This window comes from Cicer arietinum, chromosome 2, assembly GCF_000331145.2.
Source record: "Cicer arietinum cultivar CDC Frontier isolate Library 1 chromosome 2, Cicar.CDCFrontier_v2.0, whole genome shotgun sequence".
Classification (NCBI taxonomy): Eukaryota; Viridiplantae; Streptophyta; class Magnoliopsida; order Fabales; family Fabaceae; genus Cicer; species Cicer arietinum.
Genome location: NC_021161.2, coordinates 14,776,217 through 14,788,934, shown reverse-complemented (window position 1 = coordinate 14,788,934; position 12,718 = coordinate 14,776,217). Strand labels below are relative to the sequence as shown.

General features: G+C 29.4%; 1 protein-coding gene across 1 annotated transcript; it reads left to right on the top strand.

Moving 5' to 3' along the window:
• The first annotated feature begins 8,014 nt into the window (after positions 1 to 8,014).
• On the top strand, positions 8,015 to 11,325 carry LOC101509357 (endo-1,4-beta-xylanase 5-like). Its single transcript, XM_004490275.3, has 7 exons — positions 8,015 to 8,054; positions 8,149 to 8,195; positions 8,408 to 8,627; positions 9,321 to 9,484; positions 9,849 to 9,947; positions 10,058 to 10,843; positions 10,927 to 11,325. Exons 1-7 carry the CDS (start codon positions 8,015 to 8,017, stop codon positions 11,281 to 11,283), a joined length of 1,713 nt encoding a protein of 570 aa, XP_004490332.1. The 3' UTR covers positions 11,284 to 11,325.
• Positions 11,326 to 12,718: the final 1,393 nt, after the last annotated feature.

Here is a 12,718-nt window from a genome sequence, read left to right as displayed (position 1 = left end):
AATTACTCTACCATTAAAAAAGAAATTCTTTCAATTGTCATGTGCATTACAAAATTTCAAAGCGATTTACTCAACCAAAAATTTTTACTTCGAATTGATTGTAAATCAGCAAAAGAAGTTTTACAAAAAGATGTTCAAAATATTGCATCAAAACAAATTTTTGCCAGATGGCAAGCAATACTTAGCATTTTTTATTTTGAAATTGAATTTATTAAAGGAGATCAAAACTCAATTCCAGATTTTCTAACTAGAGAATTTCTACAAAACAGGACCTGAGTGATGCCCAGAAAATCAAAAAGAATAGAGGTCCAAAAGGACCAACCACAAGAAACCCCAAAACCTATCTCATCTGCAAAACCCATCCGATCCTGGGTAGAAGCTGTCGAAGAAAATGAAGCTCAAAGCCCAATTCAAAAATGGTTTGCAAGCCAACAAATAGCTGGTCCTGACAATTTCCAGGAAATAAAAAACTCAATAGAAGAAAACCTTCAGCTACAAAAAATTGCAAAACTCCACCAACTCCAGCAAGAGATTGAATCCCTCCAGATACAACTGCCTTCTTTTACGGGGCAGGAAAGGGGAGAATCTTCAAAAACCCCTTCTCAAAAAATTATTTCAAAACCTTTACAGGAGGAACCATCCTGTAAAATAATTTCAAAACTCTGTCAAGGAGAAACCTCAAAAATTATTTTAAATGATTCTGAAATTACTATTTTTAAACCAAAATCAGAGTATTTTGTCAAAACAGATTACCAAAACATTTGTACAATCGAAGATCATTTCTATAATAGAAATCCTCAATTAGTCATCTCAAAGATTTTTCCAGAAGGCTGGTTTTTCAAACCATATGATTTATCAAAACCCCAGCCTTACTATAAATCTATTCTTGAATGTACAAGATCTGTAACAATTCAAGACAATCCAAAAGAAGGCCCAATTGCCTATTCAACTGCCAAAATCCACAAAATCATCCCACCTTCAGAATGGGGATCAAATCTTTACACACCAAAACAATTCCCGATTGATTTCAAAACTACAGTAAACCATTGTAGGACCTTTAATTACTGGGACTATCAACAAGCCTAGTACAACGTTTTTCTCATTCAAAACCAAAAATTTAGCCATACTTGACTATTTTTCTTTAACCTAACCATGGAACCTTCAAAAATTCCACAATGGTTTGCTCATTGGTGGAAATTTTTCGACTCCATTCCAGATATCTTAAAAACGGAAGTCCAAGAAAGCTTCCAATTATACAAAACCCATTACAAACCAACAGAAAGGGAACACATTTTTCACCCCCTAATGCTATTCTCCACAAAATTCTTTCTACCATGGGTATTAGCCTGGTATTTTGACATCAATCAAAAGGAAACACAAACAATCCTCGTAAGAAGATTCAAAATCAGATGGTGGACAAAATTCTCTATTCCACCAAGCATCAAAAAACAAGCTGTGTCGACATGGCTCCAGAGGCAAGGAATGAAGAAACCAGATCCAATGGCAACTAAATTCTTGGCCCAAAAGTCATTTGCACAAACTCAACTAGCAGCAGCAAAATCCGAGGAGGAATACTTTGAAATCATGGCCCAACTTCTCAAAATTAAGGCCCAATCATCCAAACATTCCTCAGACAGCGCTTCAGAAGACTCTATCAAAAAAGAAAATGAAAATGAAGACGACTGTTTCGGCATCTTGTTACCAATAAAATGAATATGACGGCCCAATACTCTTGGCCCATATGAAAAAAAAGGTCTATCATGAAATGTATTGGGTCAAGCCCAAAATTAGACTTCGCTAAAAATAAGTCTCGGACCTAGCCCATATTAGATTCCAGACTTAAAAAAAATAAAAAAAAATAAAAAAATAAAAAATTGGTTAACTAATAGGTATATAAAGGTTATATAAAAATTTTATACCTATATATATAGGTATTTAACTAATTATTTGGAAGAAAAAACAAATTCAAATATAGGCATTTTACTAATTATTTAGCATTTTACAAAAACTGAACTTATATTTTGAAGTTAACAAAAACTGATCAGAACATAAACGTTGTAATTTTACAGCGCTTTTGTCAATAAGCGCTATAAAAAGCCTTTAAAAAAATAAGGAGGTCACATAGCGCTTGCACATAATAAAACAAAGAAGCCTTTTAAAGCGCTTCGTGGAAAAGCGCTGTAAAAGGGTCACATAGCACTTGCACATAATAAAACAAAAAAGTCTTTTAAAGCGCTTAATGGAAAAGCACTGTAAAAGGGTGCTTGCATACAATAAGCACAAAGAAGCCTTTTAAAGTGTTTTGTGGAAAAATGTTGTAAAAGGGTGCTTGCACATAATAAACATAAAGAAGCCTTTTAAAGCGCTTTGTGGATAAGCGATGTAAAAGGTTGCTTGCACATAATAAACACAAAGAAGCCTTTTAAAGCACTTTGTGGAAAAATGCTGTAAAAGGCTTTTAAAAAAAATAAAATAACGAGGTCTTTTTAGCGCTTTTTCAAAAAAACGCTATAGTAGGGTTTTATATATAATAGTAAACCGCTTCAATTTCCTCTTTATTATGTAAACTTTATACGCTTGTTTCCTCTTCCTCTTCATTCTTCTTCTCATTGCGAACCCTACGAACAATATTGCCTTGTTACTAACCCTCATTACGTAAAATTCATACACTTGTTTTCTCTTCATTCTCCTTGTCATTGCGAACCATATTTGTTTCTGCGAACCCTACTCTCCATTATGTAAACTTCATACGCTCGTTTCTGCGAACCCTACTCTCCTACGAACCGTTTGTATTTCTGCGCTGTTCTTCTTGGTTCGTATTTCTGCACCGTAACCCTACTGTTCTTCTGTTTTTCAGGTATTGTATTTATTAGTTTTTTGTTTCACTAAAATGCATGTTGAACTTATACTGCTACGTACTTACACTACTGCATGTTGAACTTGTTGAAGTTATATTGAACTGCATGTTGAACTTGTTGTAGATAAATGGATACCAACAAGGATTTAGATCGTCAAAATGAGGAAGTTGTCAACACTAAGACTTATGAAAATTAAGAAAAACATGGTGCAACCATCATGCAAAATGTCATAAAAGCAAGGAGTAGTGGCATAAAATTTGAGGTATACTATACTTTGTTTGCTGTTTATTTTTTATCTTTTTTGAAAGCATGTACTTACTATATGAGTTTATTAGGTTGGATGGAATGAGAGTGGTCAACCAATTGACCCCAACAGTTCCATGTTTGTTAGTTATATTGGGCTTGTTGTTCGTCAGAATATCCCTATCACAATTGACGATTGGAGAGATAAGGCGTTGAAGGATGCGAAAGATATACTATAAACTGATATACAAGTAACTTTTTCGATCCACTTTTTTGTTACTTATAATTTTTTCCATTGAAATACTTTACTCAAACTATATCTTTATTTCGTTTGCAGATATGAAGTATTTGGCCGAAGCAACTGGTAGTTACGTGGCATGGCCCACACATCTTGTTGCCCTTGATAAAGTATGTTTAATTAATTGAAATGTATGTTTAATTGATATGTATATTTAATTGCACAATATATGATTATGATTGATTATATTTAATTGATTTTTTTCCACTGTTAACTTTATTTTCACATTTATTTAGATTCAGACAAAGTCTAAAGGGAATGATAAGAAGATTCTCATAAACGAGTGAGTCACATCATCAGAAAAGGTTTGTCACATTTATTCTGGAAGGTTTGTCATTTTTTCAAATTCAATAAACTAACAAACTAATTAACCTCATTTTTTTAGATTCAATCCAATAAACCACCCGCACAGCAAACCAACTGCCAGAATAAACCAGTTGTCGCACCACAACATGATGTTCATGGTAAAAATAAAGCCAACAAAGTTGCAGCTAAAAAACTGGATCGGGGAAAATCAGTTGTTGCTCCTGCTCCTAAAATAAGTCAGTCATGTCTTGCTCGATATGGGTCGTGTCTTGACATACAGGTAAAAACGAATTGGGGCAGCAAAAACAATTCACGCATCATAAGCATGGATAAAGCTATACTCGGAGATGAGTATGAAGAACTACTTGAAAAAGAGCACATATACGAACTTCTCAACCATAAGGAGCTGAGTGCTACTGTCATCAGCTTATAGATTAGGTAAAAATTACTTTTAATTGCATTTGTTGGTAATTAATTTAATTTATTGGTAATTAGTCTAATTTGAAATTTTCATTGAAGGTTTTTGTATGAGAGGTTGGTGTGCGCGCGCAGATTGTCAAATAGATTTTCATTCTTGTCTCCGCATAAGCTTTCGATGTTTAAACTCGATCTAGTGAATGTAAAGAAATACGTTGTAGATATCCTATTAGAAAATAAAGAGAAGGATAAGTTGTTCCTTGCACCATATAATTCAGGATACGTAATTATATATTCTTTATTTATATCTTTTTTAATTAATGAGATCTTAATTTATTAGTTGCGTAAACAAAATTGCCAACCAAATTTTTGTTGTTGTAGGGCACATTGGGTGCTATTTGCAATCAATGCGACCTCTGAAGTTATATACTATTTAGATCCCTTGCACAACAATTACAACAATCACTCCGATATAAAGACTATGTTCGACACGTAAGTAATATTCATTTATTTCTTACATATATATATATATATATATAATGTGTTTGTTAATGCTTTAATAATCACATTTATTTATTCGATAGTGCTTTAGAAGTTTTTTGAGCTCAAAGAGGTGCTATAGTGTCGAAGCAAAAGTCAAATAACATCACATGGATTCCAATAAAAGTTTGAAATATATGCCTTTAAAATTTCATTTACAATCAATGCACAAATATTTATTGACTTATATGTTTTATTTTATAGTGTCCTCGCCAAACTAACAATATCGACTGTGGGTACTATATATTGCGATTCATGAAGGAGATTGTTGATATGAATCAAACTATAATCCCATAAACGGTACGGTATTTTTATTATTTGAATTTCATATATAAATTATGTATATATTTGATTCTAACTTATTTATGTTCAATTTTTATATCGCACAATACTTTGACAATTCTAGTCCAACATAATCTGAAAGAGATCTAATTAAAATAAAGGAAGACTGGTGTCAGTATGTGATTGAAATGAAAATTATTTGATTTGCTGGAAAATGGCATGCTACAAGGGATAGTTATATGAATATATGGTAGTTCTGTTATGTGTAGTTCTGATAGTTATATGTATATGAATATGTCATATTTGAAAAGTTGTGAATATGTAGTTATATGAATATGTATATAGTTTTGTGTTGTTGTCAATATGTGAATATGTATATGAATATGTTGTGAACTGATTGTGTAAATATGTAAAGTTATAAAGTTATATAGTTCTATTGTTGTGTACTGATTGTGAAATGATTGTGTGAACTGAGTGTGAACTGATTCTGGATGAAAATGATTTTGGAAAGAAAATTAAAAGACAACGCTTTTTAAAAAAATGCCATAAAAAACCAAAAAATGCTTGATAAAATTCCATTTACATCGTTTTTAAATAAAACTAAAATAAGAATGCACCTTTTACAGCGCTTTTTCAAAAAAGCGATGTAATAGGAGCATAATAATGCATCTATTGAATGCACCTTTTACAACGCTTTTTCAAAAAAAAAGGCTGTAATAAGTGCATAATAACTATATAATGTTTGCACCTTTTACAGCGCTTTTTTAAAAAAGCGCTGTAAAAGGTGCATAATAATGCATCTATTGAATGTACCGTTTACAGTGCTTTTTCCAAAAAGCGCTATAAAAGGTACATAATAATGCATCTATTGAATGCACTTTTTTACAGCGCTTTTTCCAAAAAGGGCTGTAATAGGTGCATAATAACTATATAATGTTTGCACCTTTTACAGCGTTTTTTTAAAAAAGTACAGTAAAAGGTGCATAATAATGCATCTATTGAATGCACCATTTACAGCGCTTTTTCCAAAAAGTGCTGTAAAAGGTACATAATAATGCATCTATTGAATGCACCTTTTACAACGTTTTTTCAAAAAGCGCTGTAAAACGAGTATAACAAGCGCACAATATATCTACCTATTTTATAGCGCTTTTTATTTTAAAAAGCGTTGTTGTATCTTTTTACAGCGCTAGATACTACAACGCTAATTTTTTTGGAAAAAGCGATGTAAATAGCTTAAAAAAAGCGCTGTAAAATGTGTTTTTCGCGTAGTGTTCTTTAAGATTTATTCTTGATTTCAAATATTTATAATATAGATTTTATTTGCAAGAGCGTGAAATGAGATATTGTGAAAAGGTATGTGGTGCAAGGACCAATTAAAAAGTATTTATTTGATACTTATTTTATAATATAGATTAGAAATGTTCCAATTTATAGAAATACTTTTAAAAAAAACAGTTTTTATATTTATTTTAAAGAAATGTTCCATTTTTATAGAAATACTTAAAAAAAAGTTTTTATATTTATTTTAATGGTAATTTTTAAAATATATAATTGAATGTATTATGACCCTTACTGTTATTGGTGATGTTAGTCGTGATCTTCTCGCATCCCCCTTTTCCACAGTTGGAAATAGCAAGTGCGAGAGACCATGACTATAACATCTCCCATAACGGTAAGGGTCACGATGTTACATAATTAATGGTTAAAAATTTCCAAAAAGAAATATTTCAATTTTATAGAAATAAAAACACTTTAAAAAACATTGAATGTTACGTAATGAATGGGTAAAAGTTTTCAATAAAGAAATAAAAATATTTTCAAAAAACATCGCGACGGTACATAATTAATGGATAAAAATTTCCAAAAAAAATATTTTAATTTTATAGAAATAAAAATACTTTAAAAAACATGGAATGTTACATAATGAATGGGTAAAAGTTTTCAATATAAAAATAAAATTACTTTCAAAAAACGTCAAATATTACATAATGAATGGGTAAAAGTTTTCAATATAAAAATAAAAATACTTTCAAAAAACATGGAGATGTTAGAATGGATAAAAGTTTCCATAAAGAAATACTTTCAAAAAAACAGTTTTTTTTTTTTTTTTTTTTTATAATTTATTTTAATGGTAATTTTAAAAATATATAACTGAATGAATCGGTAAAAGTTTTCAAAAAGAAATGTTCCAATTTTATAAAAATACTTTCAAACAACAGTTTTTATATTTATTTTAATGGTAATGATTAAAATATATAATTGAATAAATGGGTAAAATTTTGCAAAAATAAATGTTTCAATTCAATGGTACTTTTTAAAATCATATTAAATAAAATAATTCAAAAAAACTAAATCTATTGGCTAATTATATAAATATCAATTATTATAAGAAATCAAAATAATTTTCCAAATTTAAACTTTATTAGACAGATAATAATTCATCCTAACATATAATTAAACAAAATTTGGTCACAAAATTAACCCCAGTTCTTTGATTAATTTATATTTATATTTGAGTTTAACTTTTATGAACCATTACAATGTAAAAAAATTCACACATGAATAATCAATTAATCGTATGTTTCACTTTATAAGTAATTATGATAAAAATCAAATATTATTAATAATTTAATTAATTATTATAAAAATCAAATATTACTAGCTATTATTGTGATTAAGTGATGTAGTTTGTATATAAATTAGAGGGAAAAATATATTTTTCTTTTGTACAATCTTAAACAAATGGCTATATATGGCAAAGTTCAGGATCCGTTTTGACCAAATTGAGATGAAGATTTCTTGATTTATCATTCCATGAATGACTGAAAAAATAATCACTGGTTTCATTATAAAATTTTATTTTTTTAAATAAAAGCTAAACATTCCAAATTTGACTTTTTCTTTTTCGTTCTTTTGGTATTCTTCCTATATTCTAGCATTTATGCATGATCTTGTCAATTAAATGCTGCAATTTGCGATCGGACACATATATCATATGCTTATATAAACGACGGCTTGTTTCAATTTAAAACACAACAGTAATTCTCTAAAGTCTTGATACAAAAACATGAATATTGTTCTTCTTGTATGTGTTATCCTACTAGCAGGTTTGTATCCACAAGTACTCATCACTAAGGCTATTATTTATCAATTTACACCAACCATATATAATTAAACTAATATAAACTCATGCTACCACAGGTTTTGAAGCTGAAGCATTATCATATGATTATAGTGTCAGCATCGAAGTAAGTACACATAGTTTTAAATTGCGGTCACAATTGTGTAAAACTTTACATTTTAGTAAAATGTGGATTTAATTGCGACTAATATACTGTTGCATAGATTACTTTAAAATCTACATTATTGCGGCCGTAATTTAAGACCTTACTGTTACATATATATTTACATAAAATATCACTCTAATCGTTAATGCTGCTATTTTTGTTATCAACCTCAGTGTTTGCCAAAGCCACTGAAGCCTCTGTATAATGGAGGAATTATTCAAAACCCAGAATTGAATGATGGACTACATGGTTGGGAAGCATTTGGGAATGCAAAAATACAGCATAGAGAATCATTAGGCAACAAATATGTTGTTGCACATAACAGAGATCATCCATTTGACAGTGTCTCTCAGAAGATTTACCTACGAAAAGGGTTGCACTATAGTTTATCTGGTAAACTTTATACTCAGATCTTAAATTCTGCAGTACCTAGTGTTACTATTTCAATATTATGTTTAGGAACCTACTCCATAATAAAAATATCAAGTTTTTATTTTGTTTTAGTTCCTTATAAATTTTTGTATTAATTTTTTATTTTTACCTTTTATAAAAGATTGTGTATATTTATAATTTTTTTACATCTATTTAATACTTTATTTTATTTCTATTTTTGCTGCGGTATTTGAGTGTAAAATAATTATTTTCTTTTATTTTTTATTTTATACATCTATTTAATACTATTTTTTTATTTATTTTCTAATTGTGAAGAAACATATTTAATAACTAATTTTTATAGTTGACAATGGTACGTTGACTTGACTACATTGTCACTTTATTATAAACATTTTCAATTATATTATAAAATTTTAAAATAAAAAATAATTACTTTATTATTATGGTAACGAATTGTTATTGACTCTCATTGTAAAACTGTTAGTCAATGAGATTAGATTTCCTTTATATATTTATAGTATGTATTCTTTTTTGCTGCCTTTAACATCTATTTTTAGAAATATCGTTTATTATTTTTAGAAACATCCATTAATTGACATTTTCAACATCTTTGTAGAAAGGACTCATCCTATGAGTTTGTTGTTAATATTAATAAATAATAACGCAATTGCACTATTTGTTGAAATCATGCAGCTTGGATACAAGTGAGTGAAAATAATGTTCCAGTAAAAGCAGTAATCAAAACAAATAATGGATATAAATTTGGTGGTGCTATCTATGGTGAGTCTAATTGTTGGTCCATGCTTAAGGGTGGTCTCATAGCAGATACAACAGGAGTAGCTGAGCTCTATTTTGAGGTACTTCCTATAGCTCTTCATAATTTCTTTTCAGATACTATTGATAGAGTTAAAGATTATAAAAATAAAAATAAAAGTTATTTTGAATTTCATAATTTTGCAATTATTTATTAAAAAAAAATTAAAAATTATATTTATTTATCATAACAAATATAATTTTTTTAAATAATTAATTATACAAAATAATTTTATAAAAAAACTACTCAATAATTTTTCATTTAAAATCGTTTTCAGATTCTGATTTTCTGAAAAGCAATAATAAAGATACATTCTCCTAAAAATTATTATTTCTTTTGAAAAAATTTATTATTCATTATATTAATTTCTCAAATTTTGTTAACGTTCAAAATGCTGAATTTTGTAGAGCAATAATACTTCAGTGGAAATTTGGATAGACAATGTTTCTTTGCAACCTTTCACCAAAAAGGAATGGATGTCTCATCAACAAGAAAGTATTGAAAAGGTAAGCGTTCTTGAACTCCATCATAAAAAATAAATAAAAACGAATTAAAAAAAGTCGATATATTTAATTCAATAAATTATAGTCTAAGAAGTTTAATTTTGATTTGGCAGGCTCGCAAGAGTAATGTAAGACTCCAAGCAGTTGATGAAAAGGGAGAGCCATTAAGAAACACAACAATATCAATGAAAATGAATAGGTTAGCTTTTCCATTCGGAAGTGCAATGAGCAAAGAGATATTACAAAACAGTGCGTACCAAAACTGGTTCGCATCTCGTTTCACAGTTGCAACATTTGCAAATGAAATGAAATGGTACACAAATGAATACGCACAAGGCAAAGATAACTACTATGAGGCCGATGCAATGCTAAATTTCGCAAACACACATAACATTCAGGTTAGAGGCCACAACGTACTTTGGGATGATCCTAACTACCAGCCTTCTTGGGTTCCTCAGTTGTCGCCGCAACAACTTCAACAAGCCGTCCAAAGGAGAGTGAATTCCGTTGTGGAAAGATATAAAGGAAAGCTTATTGCTTGGGATGTTGTTAATGAAAATCTTCATTTTTCATTCTTTGAGAACAAATTAGGAAAATATTATTTTGCTAAGATATTTAATGACGTTCATAAGATTGATGGAGAAGCTACTTTATTTTTGAATGAATATAATACTATTGAGGATCAAAGAGATACTTCATCAGCACCATCAAAGTATATTCAAAAGATTAGAGAGATTCGAAGATTGAATAATAATTTGCCTCTTGGAATTGGATTGGAGTCTCATTTCCCTAATACTCCTCCTAATTTGCCTTACATGAGAGCTTCACTTGATACTCTTGTTGCTACTGGTTTACCTGTTTGGATTACAGAAATAGATGTTGCTGACCAACCTAATCAGGTAAAATCAATCAAATTGTAATTTCTTATGTAAATAGTATGAGTTAATGATTATTAACTCTTATTACATTTATGTTTATGCAGGCATGGTACTTTGAGGAGGTTCTTAGAGAAGCACACTCTCATCATGGTGTTAGAGGAATTGTAATGTGGACAGCATGGTCACCACAAGGTTGCTATAGAATTTGTTTGGTAGATAACAATTTCAAGAACTTGCCAGGAGGTGATGTTGTTGACAAATTAATTGCTGAGTGGGGGAAAGGACATTTAGCAATGACGACAGACCAAAACGGTTTCCTCGAGGCCTCACTTTTTCATGGTGACTATGAAATCGAAGTTAGTCACCCTACAAAGAAGAATATTAGTTTGACTCATAACATTAAAGTTCTTCCCAAAGACGAGACTGAGAAAACTCAACAGTTTATTCAACTTTCTGTTTAGTTATTTGCTTCTTCATTCTTTGGTAGGCTTGTTGCCTATAATTCAAACATAATTAGGCTTTTATTTGCTTTAGGTTATTGATTACCGTTTTCTAATACGAATTAAATGCTAGATGATGTAAAGTTAAATAATTCTTAAATGTTAAAAAAAAGCCACACTATTGTACCAAGTTAGCATTTCCTTATGAAAAAAAGGAAATTTCAAGATGTAGAGACGTCATTCATCTAAGGAAGTATTTTAAATAAAGTTAATAAAATCAGAGGAAATTAATATTATTCCAACAAGTTATATTTATATATAGGCTAAATTACATTTGTGGTCCCTTAACTTAATTTCAGGTAACGTTTTAGTCCTTTATCTTTTTTTTTTCCCGATTTAGTCCTTTATTCCTAACAATATCAAATAAAGTATGAAAATATAAGTTTATTTGAAGATTTGCGTTACGAATTTAATGAAATTTGTATTATATTGAAGAATATAATTAACTTTATGAGTTTTGATTGAAATTTTTTTTGAATTTTTGTATAAAAAAGGATAACACTGTTGAAATTTTAAAACATAAAATATCGAATTGTTACTTAAAATTAAAAATAAAGGACTAAAATGTTACCTGAAATTAAGTTAAGGGACCACAGATGTAATTTAGCCTTATATATATATAGGGATGGGAGTAGGCTAGGCCGTCTGTCAAGGGCCTATGGTTTGTCTGACCTATTTAATAAATAGGCTAGGCTCAGATTATTTTTAAAGCCTATTTATTTAAATAAGTCAGACTCAGGTTTATAAAAAAAATCTATTAGACTGACAGACCGGCTTATATATTTTTTTATTATTATATTAATAATATTATTTCCTATTTTAAATTCTATAAATTAGACAATCAATTAGTAATCATTCCATTTTTCAATAATCGTTCCATATTCGGTAACAAATCTATATTCGGTAGTCGTTTAATTAGTCAATAAAAAATCTATTATTTGAAATCAAAAATTATATTTTAGGGTCTAGAGGATGTTTGTTTCAGATTTTTTTTTAATTATTTTGTTAGAAAAATTATTATTTGTTTGATATATATAGATATATAGACATTGATATTAATATGTGGAGAGAGTATCATGTGGTATTAGTAGAACATTTAAATGTTTTAATGTAAATAAGGCTTTTAAATAGGCTTCCACGTCAGACCAGACTTTTAAAAAGGTCAGATCAGGCCGAAAAATAAGCCAATGATAGGCCGTAGGCCTGACTTAGGCCTAAAAAATAAATCATAGGCCAGACTCAGACCTTTCAAAGTCTGGCCTAGCCTATTCCCACACCTATATATATGGAGCGTATCCGGTGAGAACTGATAGTTATAATGAGAAATAAGAAATGAGAACTATTAATAATAACCATTAGATTTAATTAACACATAAGATTAAATTATTCACTAAAG

Bases quoted from the DNA above. Each gene is read 5' to 3' on its own strand.
- LOC101509357 (XM_004490275.3), top strand. From the start codon at position 8,015: ATGAATATTGTTCTTCTTGTATGTGTTATCCTACTAGCAG. The intron at 8,055-8,148 runs GTTTGTATCCAC...ATGCTACCACAG, and splicing joins ATGTGTTATCCTACTAGCAG to GTTTTGAAGCTGAAGCATTA. The intron at 8,196-8,407 runs GTAAGTACACAT...TATCAACCTCAG, and splicing joins ATTATAGTGTCAGCATCGAA to TGTTTGCCAAAGCCACTGAA.